General features: G+C 38.9%; 1 protein-coding gene across 5 annotated transcripts in view; it reads left to right on the plus strand.

Moving 5' to 3' along the window:
* LOC113063359 (transcription factor SOX-5-like) overlaps nucleotides 1-19,987 on the plus strand; it is a 115,151-nt gene that overhangs the window by 39,833 nt on the left and 55,331 nt on the right. For 3 of the 5 annotated variants that reach the window (XM_026233691.1, XM_026233681.1, XM_026233699.1), the window contains exons 3-4: nucleotides 13,002-13,200; nucleotides 19,313-19,544. In XM_026233691.1, the coding sequence (XP_026089476.1) occupies nucleotides 13,002-13,200; nucleotides 19,313-19,544 (431 nt within the window). Of the gene's footprint in view, nucleotides 1-3,441; nucleotides 3,681-13,001; nucleotides 13,201-19,312; nucleotides 19,545-19,987 lie in introns of those variants that run through there. The other 2 variants (XM_026233725.1, XM_026233709.1) reach the window with 2 other exon arrangements.

Below are 19,987 nucleotides of genomic sequence, written 5' to 3' on the forward strand. Positions count from 1 at the left end.
AACTGTAAAGATGCATAAAGGAATACTTCACCCAAAAATGAATATTCTGTCATAATGTGTAGGAAAATGCTGCCTACTTTTGCATAGAATGAAAATGATGTACTGGAGTTTTCAAGTTTCAAAAGAACCTTATAAATATAATAAGTGGACCATATGACAAGCCTACCAGTTGTGAATTTCACAGATTTTGACTTTTTATTGTAGGCTTTTTCACTGGTTCAATTATACTGGATGAACCAATTCAGTAAAAGAACCACAAAAAAAAATTTCAGTTCAGAGTTCAGAGACCAATGATGACAGAATTTTTATTTTGAGAATAAAATGAAATGGAATGCTTATTTTTGAGCCACATTATTTTATTCTGTTTGGTTTTGGTAAATTCTAAAAATAATGATGAACTTAAGGAAACTGAAGGACTTCCCTGATTTTGCCTCTTAGGGGGTAATAGCTGAACTTTAGCTGTGTGTGTGTGTGTGTGTGTGTGTGTGTGTGTAACAGTGTAAGGAAATTGTTTACTGCCTGTCTATGTCAGACCCTCACTACTCTGTGCCTCTAATGCAGCACAGCTGTGAGGGGGCTTGGACACTACACATCTGCTGAAGGGACCTATTGTGCGTTTGCACGTGTGCATGCGCTGGATACATGTATTTGTGGAGATAAACAGATAAAGACTGTACACACGTGCACATATGTTCCTGTACATTTGCAACCTTTGTTTTCCATGCATGCAAATAACCTGCATGAAGGTAAGTGTGCTGTGAAGTTCAATTCTCACATAAAAGCCCAGTTAGAAAAGTGAAGTTTGTAGATTTGTGGGAATTGAGCGAATCAGCCCATCAGGAGAGTTTGAACCTTGAAAGCACCTGCCTTCTCCATTCACGCTCCCGCTCTCTTAAAAAGCCATCTTCATCAATAGCAGCTTTTAAAGTGGATGAAACTGTTTGGAACTGCTCTTTATTCCTGTTCTGATGGATTTTCTGCTCTCTCCGGTCTTTGTCTCACTGGCTGTTGTTGATGTTATTTCAACTCTTTTTTTATTTTCATTTCTCCATCACCTTGCAGCCTTGACTGGAAAGATCGTTCAAATGTTTAACTACAGATAATTGCTACCTGAGAGAAGCTAATTAATGTGCTGCTTGCTCTTGTGTGTATGAACAGATTTGAATGTATGTACTGTATGTCTTTACATTTTATACACTGTATTATCTCGCTTTTGAAACATCTCTACAATATCCTGTCTTCTGTCACCACTTTGTATTAGTGCTTTCTAAGGCAAGCACTGCTATTACTACTGCTCAAACTTGGGGTTAGACGTTTAAACAAACCCTTAACCCCTTGTATTAAACTTGGTCAAGTGTGCTGTCCAGCACAGTGTGGCTTCTTTAGTAGTAAGTTTCTAAACAGATGATTTTTGATAGGATTAATCCGGCAAACAATTCCCGTATGTTTAGAATGACTCTAGCATCATGACTGACTTTTCACATTTAGACATCAAGAATTTTCATCAGAAATTGTTCTCAGCCGTTCACACAGGATGTGTTTTTCAGTGTCACTTCTTTTCAATTGGGTTTCTATGTAAACGCATACTAGACAGACGTATTGGACTATTGGACTCGCATATCAGGCGTCTTGCTTTTTCAAAGCATAACCATGAAATGTGTCACATACTTATGCACTATTCTATGAGGTTTGGTAGTATAAATAGTGTGAGTAGTGTGTTCACACTGAGAAATTCCAAAAAGAAAAAGTGCATTTTAAATACCTGGATAATGCACTTAAATAGGCTTCAGGCTCTGATTATTAATCACTAAATAACCTTTTAAAATTCATTGCTGAGTACATAGTACATAGTGTATAGTGTATACTGTGTCATATGCCCCCTAATTCTGTTTTATACATGTATAATATATTACATAGGCAATATAGACATATAAAAAGAGAAAAAACACTATTATTTGTATTTATCAGGGCCATACAAGTCTACAGTCTTGGCAGAGGTCAGGTCAGGTCAGGCCAGGTCGGTGTGTCTTGAACGTTGTCATGCTGCTAACAATTTCCTCAGTGATCAACAGGAAAATGCACAAATAATGTTACCACAATGCTCTAACTGCATTATTACAGTTTGTGCTGGAGAGGTCAGGGCACAGTGCTGTTCTGAGTTCACTAACTTACTCAATAAATTGGATTACATACCAAACATTATATGATTTTTTTACATTCTTATCGTAAATTAAATACCGTAAATACCGTATAAAGAAATGGTTTGTTGTAAATATGACCATGGCTGCGGGAGACATATAAAGGAAATATGATTAGCATTAACATGCATGTGTGTGCAAGTTCACAAACGTACACTAAATGTGTCTGCAGTTTGTTCAGAAGGTGGACAGCAGTGTGTGTGTGTGCGAGGAGGCTGAGAAAGACTGACACTCTGTTTAGAGTTCAGCGTTCAAGTCTTGCTGCTGTATTTTAATCTGTCAGACTGCTTTCCTCCGTTTAGAAGAATAGTTTGTTCATTCTCTTTCTCTCTCTCTCTGTCTAGCTCCCTCTCCCCCCCTCTCTTGCTCTGTAATAATGAGTGACAGGGGCCGTGTGTTAGTTACACTATGAAGACCCAAAGCATAGAGCTCGCTCGAAAACTCGTGTTTGTTTGTGGTTGATGTGCACGTGCTTAAGCCACTTTTTGTCATTCATTTCAATTGGATGTAACAATCTAAAATAGGTTTGCTGGTCCATGCCTGTTCAATAATATATATGTATATTTTATTGTTCTTACATACTTTTTTTCATGTGTGTGTGTGTGTTTGTTTAGATTTTGTTCTGTTTTGTTCTTGTTTGATGTCTGAGTAAAAACAATTACATTTTGTATACAAGAAAGTTATCCAACTTTTGAATGGCGTGACCTTTTTATGTGGCTTAACTGAGTGATGTGTGTGTTTGTGTGTGTGTGTGTGTGTGTGTGTGTGTGTGCGTGCACTTAGTTATACTTTAAAAAAAAAAACAAGTAATCTTGCCAGCCTTGTTTCAGACATCTTGGGACATCCTAAAATGGAAAATGATTCATAAATTTGGCAAATGCTTTTTTTTCCCCCAAAACTGAAATGTTCCTTTCATTCTTAGGGATAGTCTGTAGTAATTAATATTATCTTTATGTAAAAATAATAGAAGCCTATGATACTGAACATTAAGATGAACAAAGTGTGTGTATGTGTGTGTGTGTTTGATCGTAAGTGTGTATTTGATCAGAAACAGACAGAGGGACACTGTGGCTGAAGGAAGGGGGCAGTGCTGCTGCATGTGTGTGTATGTGTGTGTGAGTGTGAAGCTGTGCTCCGCGATACACAATGTCATCCGCTGGCCCTTTAAGAGGCGATCTAGCAGCTTAGAGCCATAGAGAGGGGTGGAGAGAGAGAGAGAGAGAGAGAGAGTGAGAGAGAGAGAGAGGGGAGGGAGTGCGAGTTCGGCGTGTGAGAGTGTGTGTGCAGCGGAGAGAAACAGAAACAGTCTCTGGTTTTGCGAGAGGTTAGAGGAGCACCAGGCAGCGTGTGCGTGTATGTGTGTGTGTGTTCTCGGAGGACCCCGGGTGTCGGACGCGTATGTTGTCGTGGAAGGACTCCTGCATCTCAGACCCCTTGTTTCAGCATGCTTACTGAGCCTGAGCTTCCTCAGGAGTTTAACAGGTATGTTCACACACACTCACGCACAAGCGCTCACTTTTCCAAGCCAATGCCGGGAGGAGGAGAGCGAGGGACAGGCAGATGAGCAGGAGAAGAGTGTGTCTGTGTGGTAGTCTAAGAAACAGACATTTTTAGTTTGTTTGGCATGTTTAAGGCTGGCTGTGTGTGAATGTGTCTGCGGTTTAGAAAAGAGAAGAAAGTTCAGTGTGACTTCGAGATGTGTGTGTTTTTTTTTACTGTTTTCTCTGTGAGCATGAGACGCTGGGACTGTATTCTACATATCACACTTGAAACTAAGTTGTAAATGTCTCTAGTGTTTGGTCTAACAGGTGACATGCTGTCGGTGTGTGTATGTTTGTCTATCGCCCTATACACACACACACAGACACACACACACATATATACATATGTATATGTGTGTGTGTGAGTATTAGATGGTGTTTGATAAGGGTCGGTGCTCTCCCGTCAGTGTTTCCCTGGCGCAACCTCTTTTTTTTTTACTCATGTTGCACTTCAGGGTAACACGCTTGGCAACTGAAACACAGAGCATTTCACTTCTGTACCACTTTCCTGCTTCACAATATGCCTTTTTTTCACCATTAGTCCATGTTGTTTTAATCTTGTTTGTGTTGTTTTGGTGTTTTATTGTGGCCAGATGTCTGCACTGGCCTTCTGTTGTGGTGGTCCGAGGTGGGAAATGTTCTCACCTACTTTAATATGTCAACAAAAGTGGCTTTGCTGCCGAATAAAGAGGTTTTACTTTAAAGCTCCATAGGGAAGATTACACATAATACTCGTTTTTTAATGCAAGCTTCACCCCCGACACACACACACACATTTATTTTTTATTGCATTAGAGCACTGCACTGTTTTACCAGATGAAACTAATCTTTTGTTCGGCGATAAACTCTGGGGTTTTATCCCTGAATTAAAAACACATTTATATGTCAGGAAAATGTGTTTTTAATAAATCATCATGCTCTTTCTGGGAGGAGGGCGAGGATGGGGGCAGAAAGAGATAACAACAACTATGAGGAATTAAACATTTAAAGGATTACATAGAAAAGCAGAATGTATAGTGATAAATGCAGGGATTACAATGACTTAGAAGAAAAGGATGGTTAAACTCTAGTTTCCAGTAATGCTAGCTGTCAGTGGTTAAAGAGCATGAAACTGAGTGTGTGATTATGAGTGTGTGTGTGTGTGAGGATGGGAGCGAAAGTGCAGTGTTTGTCCATGTAAAGTGTATGTGCATGTGTCTTTTCTGTCCCGATGCTGAGTGTCTTTGAAAAAAGTCTGCTGTCTTTTTTTTATTTGTGCATAGAAAAACCGTTTTACTGAGATTAAGCAAGGAATTAATGAGACCTATAAAAAATGCAGTTATAATGTTTGATGGTGATATAAAATAATTTATAATTGTTGTTTGTATGTTGATATCATATCACTCATCTGATGAATGATTAATTTAAAAAACATTCACTTCAATTTAATTTTGGTTTCATTTTAAAATTAGCATGCTGTAAAGTGCAAAAGGTTTTGTTAAAAAAGAATTATAGTAACAAAATTGACTTTATTCATTTATTAAGAACATTTCCTGTTTGGTGTAGTTTTTTTTTGTATTTATTTGACATCTAAAAATACAGAACTATGAAGTGTTTTTTAAATCATCTGTACTACGAAGCAGTAGTAGATAATTATACAAAATGTTGCTTTGCTTAAAATACGTTGCTAAATATTTTTTTTTATATAAAATAATATAATCATTCTAAATAATATAATCATTATCATTAATAATAATAATAATAATAATAATAATAATATAAAATATTGTGTATTATTATCATTATTGTTATTCTTATTATTGGAGTGGTAATCTGGGTGAGTTTAGATTTATTAGAGGAGCTCAGAGGATATTCTATGGCCAAACTGTCACATTCCTCAAAGAGAGAGAGAGACAGCGATTGAGTGTGAGAGGGGGAAAGGGGACTTTAACACTTCTCCATTTGTCTCCCTCCTTTAATGGATGGTTGTGTTACATCGCACTCTCTCGCTCGCCCTTTCTCTGTCTGTCTGTCTCTGAGTCAGTCAATTCTTCCTGGTAAAAGATACACAGAAGACACAGTGGGTCCGTTCACCACTAAGCATGTGTGATTGAACTAGCTGGTGACAAATGTGGCTGATGCACTTCCATTTTTGATTCCTCTGCGTCAAAGAGAAAACAGATTAAACCACCAGCCTTTACTTTTGTCATTTAACACATATTACTTGCAAGCTGCTTTATAGCATACACAAAGTGCGGCTTTATCTAGTTGAAGGAGTGTGTTTATGTACTTGGATATAGAGGAAAAATGTCCCCAGAAGTGAAATACTGAAGAAAAAAATCTTCCTTTGAAGAACATTCAGAGAAAAAGAGGAAAAAAACAAAGAATGAGTAAAGTGTTTTTTTTATATATGCATATTCTAAAAATGCAAAGGGTTAAGGTCGGAGTTAAGCTATAGTGTTTATAATTAGCTTTATATAAACACAATTGAAGTCTGTGGTTGAGAGACTATATTAAGACTATATTTGTGGTGACCAGGTAGTCCCTTCAGAGAAACAGCTTAGTAAACTTAAAATATGTTGTCTAAATATACATTTAGAAAGGGTTATATTGGGTTTAGGGGAAGGAAAATATCTTAGCTTTGTAGAAAAAAAAAGTCAACGGAAAGTCTCCACAGTGATAGAAAAACAAACGTGTGTGTGTGTGTGTTCTTATGCTACATTGTGGGGACCAAATGTTCCCACAAGTATAGTAAAACCTATAAACAATTAAAATGATGTTTATCTGAAAGTGTAACAGTGCAAACAGATTTTCTTTAAGGGGTAGGTTTAGGGTTAGGGTTAGGGTTGGGTTAGGCAATAGAAAATATTATTTGGTCAGTATAAAAGTAATAGAAGTCTCTGGAAAGTCCCCACAATTTACAGAAATAAACTTAACTGTAGATTGTGTACAGATTTGTCCCTAAACTAGAGCTAAATCTGACAAACATTCCCTTTGGGGACATTCAGGAATGTCCTCATTTAAAAAAAAAAATATATATATATATATGTATATATATAAATATATATATATATATGTATATATATATACATATATATATATATATATATATATATATATATATATATATATATATATATATATATATATATATATATATATATATATATACATACATACACACACACACACACACACACACATATATATATTATTATTATTATTAATAATAAATTTTTTTTTTTTTTGGACATTCCTGAATGTCCCTAAAGGCATTTTTTAGAAATTCAGTTAAGGTGTGTGTTTCTCTATAAAAGTTATAATTAGCTTTATATAAAAACACTAGAAATCTGTGTTGTGTCCTCATTTATGTTTAATGTGTGTGTGTGTTCTGTCTGATTGATGGAGGTTCTGGATCTTCTCTCTGGGTCATTCATTACAGACTGGCTCCATTGTGTAGTCCGTGTTATGAGCTCTCGCAGCGGCTTGATAACCGTGTCTCCATGAAAAAAAGGAGGGTCAAAAGAGAAGAATGCTGAAGTGTTTCCTCCTCCCCCTTCAGAAATCTTCCCAGACCTCCCCTGTGCGATCAGCTGACCGTCGGGACGTCCGCTAAGACTGAAGGGAACTGAGTCCCTTTTAGGTTAAAGTCTTATTTATTGAGTCCGAGAGGATAACAACACAAAACACTATGACGACAAATCAGAGGTGACAGCATTGACAATTGCATCATGGGAAGGATAATAAAAATCAATGGACTGCTTTTCTCTATCCAGTCCCTCAAGCTGTATTATAACGGCTCTGTGCTTGCAGGTAAAGGAGGAGTCTGGATGGAAGACTGTGTTGCATATGCCTGTTACACCCAATTTGTTGTTGTACAGGACTGTATGAATGGAGTAAATGATGCCAGCACCCGTTTACACAGCCACCCCGGGGCTTCTGAGAGCAACCCACGATGGATAAGCATTTGACAGGGGCATCAAATTTACAGAAACTCACACACACTAAAAGAAAACAAGCAGAGGCTGAGAAAGTTTTCATAGAAGTTTCAAGTGTGTGTGTAATATGTAAAATGTCACTAGAAACATGAGTCAGTCCAGAGAAATAATTAATTAGAGATGATAGGAAACTATGCAGACAGATGAAGTGATGACTAAAATACTGGCAACCCCCCTCTGTATGTGTGTGTGTGTGTGTGTGTGCACGCATGTGTGTTGATGCAGCAGTTGCCTTGGTGCTGTGGGCACAGTATTCGCTTGGTGCCTTGTGTCCACCCAGCGGCAAACACACACCATTGCTTATTATGCATTTGTGTGTGCGAGCGGGCTTGTTTTCGCTTTTCTCATATGACTTTTGATTTTGTGTGTGTGTGACTTCACCTCCATGTCTAAACAGTAATGGCTGACAGTGACATTAGGCTCTGTGTTCTTGCCTTTTGTGGCGACGCTGGACAGGAAATTGGGGTGGCCCTGCAGCCCTCGCGTCAGAGGGAAAAACAGAGACGGCATTGTGTTTTCTCTGAGTACGTGTGTGAATAATGTGTGTATTTAGAGACACATACACTTGTGTGAAATTGTTCACCGACTTTAAGTGGGGGGAGCGGGGGGGGCTTTTTAAAAGACGTTTCTATGAGTGATTATTCAAGGAAAAAATATTTTTTAGCACAGTTAGCTAGCCATCAGCTATATTAAAGACGTTGTTAACAAATCTGAAAAAGTTTTTTTTTGTGAGGGATTAGTAATGTATAAATTGGTGCATGGAAACGTGATCTTTATTCTATGTTTTGGTAAATTAACCCACCCCACCACCACCTCACATAAAATCCAAGTGCCGTCACAGCAGCAGTCAACGCTGTGATTAGTGATTACGGCGTGAATGAAGAGCCCTCACAAGTTTGCACTACAGATGAATTTACTTCAGCGGAGTCGCTCTCTCTGACTCTCTCTTCTCTTCTGCTCCTCTACCGGCCGCTCTATTCCCACAGAGAGAAAAATTGAGAGAGCTATAAATAGCTGTAAAGTAATATACTTAAAAGACTGTCCAAAACAAAAAGAGTCGGGCACAAATGGTTGATTGTGCAAAACGGGACTATCTGCGACTTTATCATCCTGGGAGCAGAAGTTAAAGAGTAGAGAGAGGGATGAGCAATTCTCCTAATGTCTGAGTGGATTGTGAGGTATTCTCAGTTTCTTACCGAAGGCATCGTTGTTGTTATCTGTGCTGAACGGGCCGATTGTCTGAACTTTGGGACACACTTTGTTTCATTCCCACACTCTGATAACAAAGAAGAGCTGACCTCCCTAATCAGATAATCATATTACACAGGAATTTACCTTCACCAAGTGTGATGATGCTTTTATAGTTTTTAAGGGAGTGTAATCCATCAGAAAAATGTCTAGATTTTTTATTTGCCACTGCATGTGTTGATTTACTTCAGATATTCCCCACAAGTGAGTTACTGTAAATGGGGAATGTCCGGGAATGTCAAAAAAATAAATAAAATAAATAAATAAATAAATAATAATAATAATAATAATCTTATGCAAAGTTTTGTTCAAAGGCATCAGTGTTACATACTATAATGCTAATAAATATTATTAGCATTATACACAAGCAACAAAAGGTGTCTATCTTGACTTTTTCAACCACGCTCTGTGTATCTGGATGCTTTTTATCGTAGGGATACACATGCAAAGCATCATCATGCAAGTTCTCGCGGGCCGTGCACATCCGAGTGTGTGCGTATGTGACACGTTTAGCCTCTAAATTATGTCCTGTCATTAGAGGCACTTCTGGAGTGTTAACCACTGCTGATGGTGATTAGGAAAAGCTCCTGGATTCAGTATTTAAAGTGCAGCTCCACTCCGCTGTTTAATGGACCCTGTATTTTGGACGATTAGCGTCTGCGGAGAAATGTACATGTGATATGAGAGGGACTTAGGAGAGCGCTCAATCTGCATCTAAGCTCAAAGTGGAAGTGTGCCTTTAATCTGGGCTTAACGCACGCAGTCTTTGGGAGGGGGCCGAGTGGTGCACCAGTGGGGCAGCCATTAGCTTTTACGATTAGCCGTGAAAGTTAGCCTCTAGACCTGAAGTTCAACTGCGATGGGACAGGATGCGAATGCTTAAGTTTCTGAAATATACAAAAATTTATGTCATTTTCTTTGATGATACACCCCGAACTGGATAATACTGGTGTTTGGAGATTATACTGCCTTCATTTGTGTGTGTTTAGTCACCTCACCCGTATCAGCACATTGATATTCAAGGCTGTTTATGAATAACATAATTCTTAGCCTTGTGAAAATGAAAGGCAATAAAGTTATTAATCTACCAGATAATGAGCGAAGACTGCTGTTAAAGTTTACAATGCAAATAAGCAGACATGACTAGCCTGTAAGGAAGTCTTAGCTTCAGAGACCGTTCTTTGTGCGCCTGTGTTGTGTTAGCGAGTGTGTGTGTCAGTGGACAGGGTCTTGTGTGTTTGGCAGAACGGCCTTTATTGGAAGCACAGAAGGATGGAGTGAAATTATGCTAATGGCTGCTAATTATGACCTTGGAGACCAGCTTTTCTGCCAATTTATCTACTTAATAAAACCCTCTCTTTTTTTAATCCCAACATCTCGACAAGCTTTAAATGTTTCATGTAGACTCTCTACCGTGACAGGTCTGCCAACTTTAAATGAAATAGTGGCTATAACCTGCTCACCCGGGGAGTGGAATTGTATAGTAATTATACTTCAAAGGCTCGCAGGAAAATAGACATTTCATTGCTCAAGAGGAGCTGTGAAAAGCCTCTGTCAGTGGGCCGGCAAGGAAGAAGGAAAGAAAGAGTGTGTGTGACAGGGAAGAGCGGAAAAGAGATGCGGACGTGTCTAAAGGTGCGCACAGATATGAATGACAGAGATACATTTATAAAGAAAATAAACCACCTGAGTAATTACTAACAATATTTGTGAGAAATATCGCCTTGAGAATCTCCAATTCCACTAAATGGTTGCGGTTCCATTAATTATTCTTTTTGGCACTTTTTTGGAATTATTAGTCTATTTTTTTTTTTAAATGATATACTGAACAAAAATTATTTTTGCTTACCAATTTTCATTTTTATATATATATATATATATATATATATATATATATATATATATATATATTTTTTTTTTTTTTTTTTTTATTATTATTATTATTATTTACTAAAAATCTGTTCTAAATGTGTGTCTTTAACTACTAGCTTTCCAGCTATTCATGAAGCTGATTTAGTTTCACGAGCCTTAACTAAACAGTTATTAAACACCCGTTCTCGGGTTCGAGTTGGATGTGACAAGCAATTTGCTGGTTCCAATAAGAACTGGTTCTCGATTGCCTGTGAGGCTTGTGTGTGTCTTTGTTGGTCCTGATGTGTGTGTTGGGGGTTGGTGTGTTAGAGAAAGCGGCACAGAGGTGTGTGTGTGTGCGTGTGTGTCGAATTGAAACAAAAGGGCCCAGTGTGTTGGAGTGTCTGGAGGTAGAGTAAACACAGTGTTGGTGGAGGGGTAGACAGGTCGTGCGGCTCTGACGGCCCAAGTGCAGTTTATACAGCTGCACTGACTGCTTTTACTGCCCCAGTTTGAACCAGCATAAAGCCAAGGTAACCCCCACACACACACATGTTCACATTCATACAGCCAAATTAACACAGATATAGTGACTACTACAATTATAGGTATTACACACCTGCGTTAGTGTTTGTTATGACAGAGCAGTTGCTGTCAGGCTCTAGCAGTATGACATCTGCATCACAGTTTATCATTTAACTCTTCACTTTATCTCATCTATACAGTTAGTCGAAGCGTATCTTCTTTGTTTCTGTAGCCGCCAGCCTTGGGTTTGATTGAGGTGAGTCTTATTCATCCCATCCAGACAGTTAGAAACCTTATATGATGTTTGTCTTTACAGCTAATCTAAACCAAATAAGCAGTAAATGAGAGAAAGAGAAACCTTAGCAGCGCTCCGGAGCTCCGCCAGATGTGGTGTCTGAGTCAGACCAGGGCTATGTGAATACCATACAGTTCAGCACACGCAAACTGTGTGTACCGAGACTGACGATGCTAGGTGATGAAAGATCATTGTGGTAAAAAAGTAACCTTTCTATTGCACTGACTTTGTGCCGTATATTAGTCTCATTTTTCTACCTCAGAGCATAAAATATATTAAGTGATTGTGAACTAAAGGGTAAAAAAGAAATAAGTGTAACAGTGAGCTATAAAGTCAGTTATAAAATCACATTTGAGCAGTTGGAGCACATGAAGTGACATTATGAGATATGAAGTCAAAACTATGTGATATAAACTTGCATTGTGAAAAAGTGTCACAATAATGATACAAAGTTACAGTTGTAAGAATTAAAGTCACAATTATGAGAAAGTCTCCATTTGAAGACATAAAGTCATAATTATGAGCAATTACAAGAAATAATTCACAGTTAGGCTTCCATAGCTTTGCTTATAAAACTAGCTTTGGGGGAAAGCAAAGTTACTACAACATTGCATTCAAATCAAATTTGTTTGCCAATTCTTTTAGTTGAAGAGTAGGAGCCATATAAAAGTACTTCTCTCCATCTCCCTTTATCCTTGTCTGTCTTTTTCTCTTAAAAGAGTGGTACTTATTCCCCAGGGCCATAGTAACACTAGCCCCAAGGCTGAGAAGCGTCTATGAAAGCACTTAGGCAATGCCGTAAGCCAGATAAAATCTTATTAGGAGAGCATATTCATTTTTCCTTTGCGTGCATTGTGGGAGAGAGAGTTCATTTAATAAATGCTTTTTCTTTCTGACTGTATCAGAGGAACACAGACTGTCATCAAGGCCTATTTTCTCTGGCATTGTCAACACCATATACACTGTCATTAACATCTACTGTGGCACACACGCTCACGGACACACCATTGTCTGTCTGTGTTCTTGGCTAACGTGATATTTGATGTGCGCTGGGCCGTCTGCACTTTTCTTTAATGGGCCGCTCGAGTCTTTACATCAAACAGGCTGGCTAAACACATCATGTGCAGCGCTGCTACAGTAAATGGCTCTGTGATAGTGTAGGTGGGACGTCTCTTTGATGGAGGGATGGATGTGGACAAAGCTACGGCATTGATGGCTGTCATTATGCGGGTAGTGTGTGTCAGGTGTGTGTGCGTGTGTGAAATGCTCCTGTATATGTCACTCACAATTAAACAACAGCCACGTCTCTGTCTCTGCCATGTCTTTCCTGAATGCCTCAGTCACTTTTCCTTTCTCGTTTTTCCAGGATGTCTTCCAAGCGACCAGCCTCTCCATATGGGGGAACAGATGGAGAGGTAGTCATGGCGACGAGCAGACAGCGATTGGAGGATGAAGAGGTTGACGGACATGCTGTCATTCACTTGCCCCTGAGTACGTACTGCAGCAAAGTGTCCCCGCGATCTCCGCGACTGCTCGACAGCCCCCCAACACTACACGCGAACATGGTAGGTCTCAACGCGCAAACCTCTGTCATGCGATTGGACGAGGTTAGCCCCTCCCACTTGGTTAATATGCATTCGACTGACTCCTCCCATTATCTCTCTCTCATTTGGCGTGGAAATACCCGTCACGCTTCGATGACGTCATAGGCAGACGCAGCAAGACAGGTCGTCTTCTTGAATGTGGCCAAAATGACTCATAAGCTCGGCTGTACATGTGTCATTTTGGAGTGTGAGTGCATGATGGGTCACTGTAGTCATGAAGGATATAGACTGTATCAGACATTCAAAGTCATAAGATAAAATACAAGCGAGATGGACCCTGTGACCCCAAATCGTCATCCTCACGTTAACGCACCTGAGCTCATGTATCTCTTCAGTGACCTTTCGCCCCACTCTGCTATCTCTTCCTCTCGATAAACACAGACTTCAGGAATCAATTTGGCTGTAAAACAATGAATCAGTACTTAAGGAACTTAACGGTAAGCTAATTCTGCAATTAGCTGTGATTACAGTGCACACTGGACTCTGCAGTTTTGGAACCGTTTCCCACAATAAACCAAAGTCCTCAAGCTTTCTCACTCAAGCGTACTCACTTTATATACTCGGCTTGCAGCGTGGTGTGTTTGTTTATGACTGTCGGTTCTCCCTTTTAGAGTCGTTTGCTGTTAAACTACTATATTTTGGGGGCGAAAATGTGCAGCATTTTTACCTTTTAGGAAGGTGCATATTAGTGCCTTAAAGAACAAATATACTCTATTTACATCCTTTAAAATAAAGGTTCCAAAAGAGGTTTTCTTAGCGATGCTGTAGAACACTTTAGTTTCCCCCACAGACCCTTTCAGTAATTTAAAAAAAGTGTTAATAATCTAAAGAACCTTTTATTCAATGGAAAGGTTCCATGAATGTTATAGTCTCTTTATGGAACCAGATGCCAATAAATAACCATTATTTTTAAGAGTGTGATGGAAGGTAATGCACTAAGATGTAGCCTACCTTTTGAGGGTCCTGCCCTGGTGAATAATAACAAATTTTGCATTTTTCAAAAAAGTTTAGATTTGACACAGATTTGCAATTGGCTGTTGTACATGATGATGTCAGTTCAGTAATACAAATAATAAATCTGCACGTAAAACCAAACTAATGTTTGTTATACAAAGGATTGTTATTCATATTAATCATAACGTGAATAATTATGTATCAGCAGCAGTGCAGTGCTTGTAATTGTTGTGTTATCTGAAAGACTAGACTGCTGTCTCTGTCTCTCGCGCTGACATGACAGACGTGGCATGAAAAAACATGCGCGCTGTATTTGATGTGGATTAATAAAGCGTATCCGTCTCGAGCACGGGCGGATTTTGGGGAAAGCAGGCTGGCATGTGTGAGACATTAAGTTTCCCTGAGCCGATCCGCGCTGACTGGCAGAAGAGTTGAGTGAGAGAGAGATTTACACGAGTGGGGACTCGGAGGGGCTTTGTCACGGCAATTGTATAAAGTGATAGGGAAGTGTAAATCGACTCGGCGAGTCCCTGGGTAGCGCGCAGCGGAAGATTACCGCTTTATCTTGTCATTGTAAATTAACACGGCAGCGGCGCACACGCTCTTCAGACTCCACTGACCTCTTCATCCTGAGAGAGAGAGAGAGAGAGAGAGAGAGAGAGAGAGAGGCGCGTTCGTGATGATGGGGTCAGCGGGGCTGAAGCGCGCACAACCTGCTACAATAGAAGACGTGCTGGCGGTGCGCGTCCCCGCCGGTCTGTAAACTCCTGCCAGTTTTTTGCAGGCGGGAAGTAGAGGGCTTTGAAATCGAAAGGTGGGAAGAGCTTTACACGCGGGTGATAATAGCGAGGTGTTAATTACTCTCCCTTTTGTCCGGTTAATGAGGAGAGGCATTAAGGGAAGACGTGTGTTTCACGTTAATATTTGTTCTTAGATGCGTCAAATGCAGCCTTTAAATGTCAAAAACAACAGACTATCCTTTAACCTGACTCCTGTACAGTCTTCTGAAAAGACTGCTTTTGTAAAAAAATCTAAACTTTTTCATAAATGTTGTTTTCCAAAACACCATTAAAAGCTCATTTAATTTGTTGATATATTTCTAGCTTATTATATTTTATGTAATATTTTAAATACTTTAATATTTTAAAATATTTTTATAATAAATTTTATTATGATAAAAATCAATTATTTGAGGGTTATTGTCAATCCAAGCCTAGATATTTCAAGAGAGAAACCAACAAAACGGTGGTAAAAATGTTCAACATTTCCTTGATAACATAGCGTTCTTATATTTTTCATGTTTTAGTTTTTCCCAAACAAATATAATCTACAAATCTGACAATCTTTTGAAATTGTAGTGTCACACAAATCGAATTAATTAAAGTATTTTTCTATGGCATAACCTAATGTAAATTCAGAGATGAGACGATGTAAGGTGTTTGAAAGTGTGTGAAGCGTTAGTAAATCTTCATCTGTGTGTGTGTGTGTGTTGTGTGTGTTGTGTGTGTGTGTGTGTGTGCATGCTCACGGCAGGATCAGGGCTGACAATAGCTTGGTTGAGCCAGGTTTAGAGGTGAGCGGATTGCGAACACACGGTAGAGATCAGCAACACGGGCTTAAGACAACAGACGAGGCGTCAGCACCGCAGGAGAGGAGAGAGGTCCAACTCGAGCGTGTGTGTTTCAGCAGCGGGACTCTTGACAGTTTAACTGATAGCAAGCATAGAGGTTAGTTTCCTAACGCGTGGTGAACGCGAGCCAGAGAATCACACAGCCGTGCTCTGAGTTAGTCTCATTAGCTAGACGCTACCTGTATCAGAAAAATATCTGGATTTAAGTTAGCATATGGAAGCGCGAGAGAGAAGGAATGAGAGAAACGCTCTGAGGGAAACAGGTTGGAATCCTGCGGAGTACAGGAAGGACAAACATTAAAAAAAGATGGCAGAAAAAGGTGGCATTTGGAAGAAAGCTGGCATCTGTGCTGAAGGGAGAAGATGAGAGAGAGAGAAAACTAGAGGGGGAAAGAAGGCATTTTTGCTTTCTTGGCAAGAGTTGAAGTGTGTTTAAATGTGCTCCTGTCACACATGAGCTTAAGAGGACAAAAGTTGGCTAATTCTGTCGCCATGCTGCCGTGGTTCAGGGATGAAGAGAGGGTCGTGGAGAGAGGCGCAGTTTCAGCCTTTCCACGAAGAATTGACATCTGCACAACTAAAAGCAGAACCACCCACACCGCACAGAACGGCACATCAGAAATACATATAAATACATATACTCAGCTTTGCACACTTATTCATACGGGGTGGAAAATCGCATGCACGCACGTTATCGACGGACAAAATAGGGGTACTTATCCTGAATATCAACCCTACTGTAGAACTGTTACTCACTGTGCACTACATTTAAAAATAGGGGAAAGAAAGCAACACATAAGCCATTAGCTCATCTGCTTCTTCATCTGTCCGAGACTTAGTGTCACGGCCGAGGACATTAAAAAGCGAAGGAATACAGTTTCCTCCGCCGCCATCTCACCTTCTATTCGAATTGTTTTCTAGACATCTCTGGAGAAAGACGCGAGCTGCGGTTTGAAGTATGCTGTGGATTAGATAGATTGGAAGTGACAGGTGTGACCGTGTTTTAAGATGCATGCCACACTAAAGCAGGCAGAGAGAAACGCCTGCCATTCTGCCACTCGCTCCCACTCTCTCCCTGGCTTTCTCTCCTCTGAAGTCCTCCCTTCTTCTTTCTATCTTTCTTCTCTGTTAGTTCTTTAACAGCTAGGTGACAGTTTTGTTTGCGGATGACGGGGTGATCTCACACCGCTTTGGTCATTTGTGACAAGTACAACAGTCTCCTAATCCCAGTTCGACTGGCCCGACTGGAGCTGATGGGGACGAGGGGGATGCGACAGAGGGGTGTGTCTGGAAAAACTTGCCTTTTTGCAGGCAGAAACTGGGGGGAATCAGTGTGCAAGCTGTCATATTTTCAGTCTATCACAAAAGCCTGTTAAGATCTTTTAAGCTTGCCAGTCATCAGTCTGTTTGTGAATGAGTATCAACGTGAAATGTCTCTCAATATGCGTTCGTAGCAAGTGAAAGTGTTTCAGTTTAATTAGTTCTACAGTAATTATTATAATCATGATGATGATGATGGATTGTGACTAGTCAATCTGTGTGATATGTTCAGTGTAACTGGATATATGAAGCGTTAACTATGTACTAGATCTGAATATGATGTTTGTTTATTCATCTGTTTTGTGCGAAAGAAAGTGATTAATGTTATTTCACGGCATGTAAATGACTGAAATAAATTAAATGGCAACATTCAATGTTAAAACACTTAGTCAATTAATAATTTTACTTAACATAAAAATAACTTTTTTATAATATATATATAGTTCTCGTACTGTAATAAAAACTACTAATGATCATTATTTTAAAAACTTGTTTCCATTGCATTTAAACTTTTCCAATTTGTATAGAATTAATTGTTTTGTAAACAGTAGAAGATATTATTGAAAATAAACACCGTACAATTTTTCGAGATTAAATAAATGTCAAAACATGTAAAAATGGTAAGGAATTTAGTCATTTAATAATTTTATCACATAAAACTTAATGATTATAAATAAATTGCAGTAAAACACTGTTACAAATGCGCATTAAGAAATGACTAGTGCTGAAAATAAATACATGATTATTATTAATAATATTATTATGTTTTCTGTAGCATTTCAACTTTTTCCATATTGTATATAATGAATTGTTTTGTTTGCAGGGCCAAGTCAGATCATCTAACAGTCTCACTTTACTGATAAAAATAAAATTGTATTTGCCACTGTTCTGTCTTGTGAAAGTCTTGTGTAATTGGTGTCGCATTAAGCTTTAGTAAATGAACCATCTGCTGCTCTCTGTTCACTCTCTCATTATTAAAAATCTAAGCGGGTAATAGACCTGCACAGGGAGCTTGAGCAATCTTGTGAACTTCAGTTTGGACTGAGGACATTTCGATTTGCGTGATGGATGCAGGTGGCATGAAGTAGCTGATGTTGATTGTTGAGGTGTAAATCTGGTCACTGGATCCCAAACACGTCAGAGCGGATTATGCTATTGTCTGATTGGCTGTGATCGCCGTCAGTCACGCGGGTGGTAAGGTAGATAATAGATGTGGATTAACCAAAGATTAACCCTGATTAAAGGACTTGGACTGTTGACCTGGTCTCTAAATACCTGACTTGTTTTGTAATTAAACTTTATAAAGGAGATCCGGAGCTGGGCGAAAGTAATGTGGTGTGTCTGTGTGTGTGATAAATCATCATAAATCTCCACATCTGTCATTTACCCATTTTAAAGTGTGTGCATTTACTTGCTGAAGCAAAAAAACACCAATATTTAAAACTAATAAATTAATAATTAATGTATATACCGTATAAGCATTAGCATTGTGCGCTGTTGCATTTATTAAAGTTTCACTGTAAAAAAACTTCGTCAGGCAACCTAAAAAAATAAGATTGTGTAGTAACATCTAAATAAACTGGTTTTATTCAAGTAAAAATGTCATTTAATATGACTATATTAGGTTACATGAATAAAAATAATTTGAATGGCTCAGATTAGTTAGAAAAAGCCTATTAAGGCAACAGCTGCACAGTTTCCCTTTTTAAAGTGCACAAGCCTAATTCTGAGCCGCATTACATAAGAAACCATAAGATGAGAACTGCTATATATTTGGACGCAAGATCAATGCATGAAACGCCGAATGGTGATTGATAACGCAGCTGTCATGTTGGTCAAGAAGAGAAGAAAGCTGTGGTTGAAAAACTTGGACGTTCTTGTGTGTTTGGAGCGGATTCAAAGTAGAAAAACTTCCCTTCTCAGAGAAAGAGACAATTCCTGTGATGGCGAAACGACTGAAACTTTTCGCCGCTAATGATTTTGTCTAAAGAGACTTCAGACTGACAGAGGCAAAGAGAGAAAGAGAGACTTTCTAAAGTACAGATGGGCAGATGAGGATGAAAGTAAATCTAAACATGCCTCAACACTCAGGAACAGGACGAAATAATTAGTGAAGGGCTGTTTGTCGCTTTGTTTAACTCCCTGTCGCTCTCTCCGTCTCTCTGTCAGGATCAGGATGGCTGTAAAGGCCTGGCCCTGAGCCCTTACCCCCAGCACAACTCTTCTACCTCACCCAGTAAGCAGCAGCAGCAGCAGGAGGAGGGGTCCATGCGGCCGGGGAGCGAACCCAGCTCCGCTTCAGCTCTGGGCACACCAGAGAGACGCAAGGGCAGCCTGGCCGACGTGGTCGACACGCTCAAACAGCGCAAGATGGAGGAACTCATCAAGAACGAGCCAGAGGGTGAGTGAGGGAGAATTGAATACGTGTTTTGACACACATCGTGCTTTTAAGACGAACAATGATATAACCTGTTCAGTAACTGGTTTGCAACTTTTGAGTAATACAAAGTCATTTAATTTAGCATCTTTATCACAAGCTACATTTGATGGCTTGGAAAGATTTCTTTAGTTAGTTGTTTTGACATTCATAGCAATTAATTTATAAACAATAAATATAAATGTATTTGTTAGAAAATTGTGTAAACATTTATTCTTTCATTATTTATTCATTGACTGATTTTAAAATTGATAGCAATTGATTTTAAAATACGTTTGCGGTCATTGAATGTATTGTTAATATATATTTATTATGTATTTTATATATTTATTAATATATATTTATTACTATCACAAGCTACTTTTGATTGCAAGGAAAAAATTAATTTGAAAATAATGTAAAACATT

This window comes from Carassius auratus, chromosome 4, assembly GCF_003368295.1.
Source record: "Carassius auratus strain Wakin chromosome 4, ASM336829v1, whole genome shotgun sequence".
Classification (NCBI taxonomy): domain Eukaryota; kingdom Metazoa; phylum Chordata; class Actinopteri; order Cypriniformes; family Cyprinidae; genus Carassius; species Carassius auratus.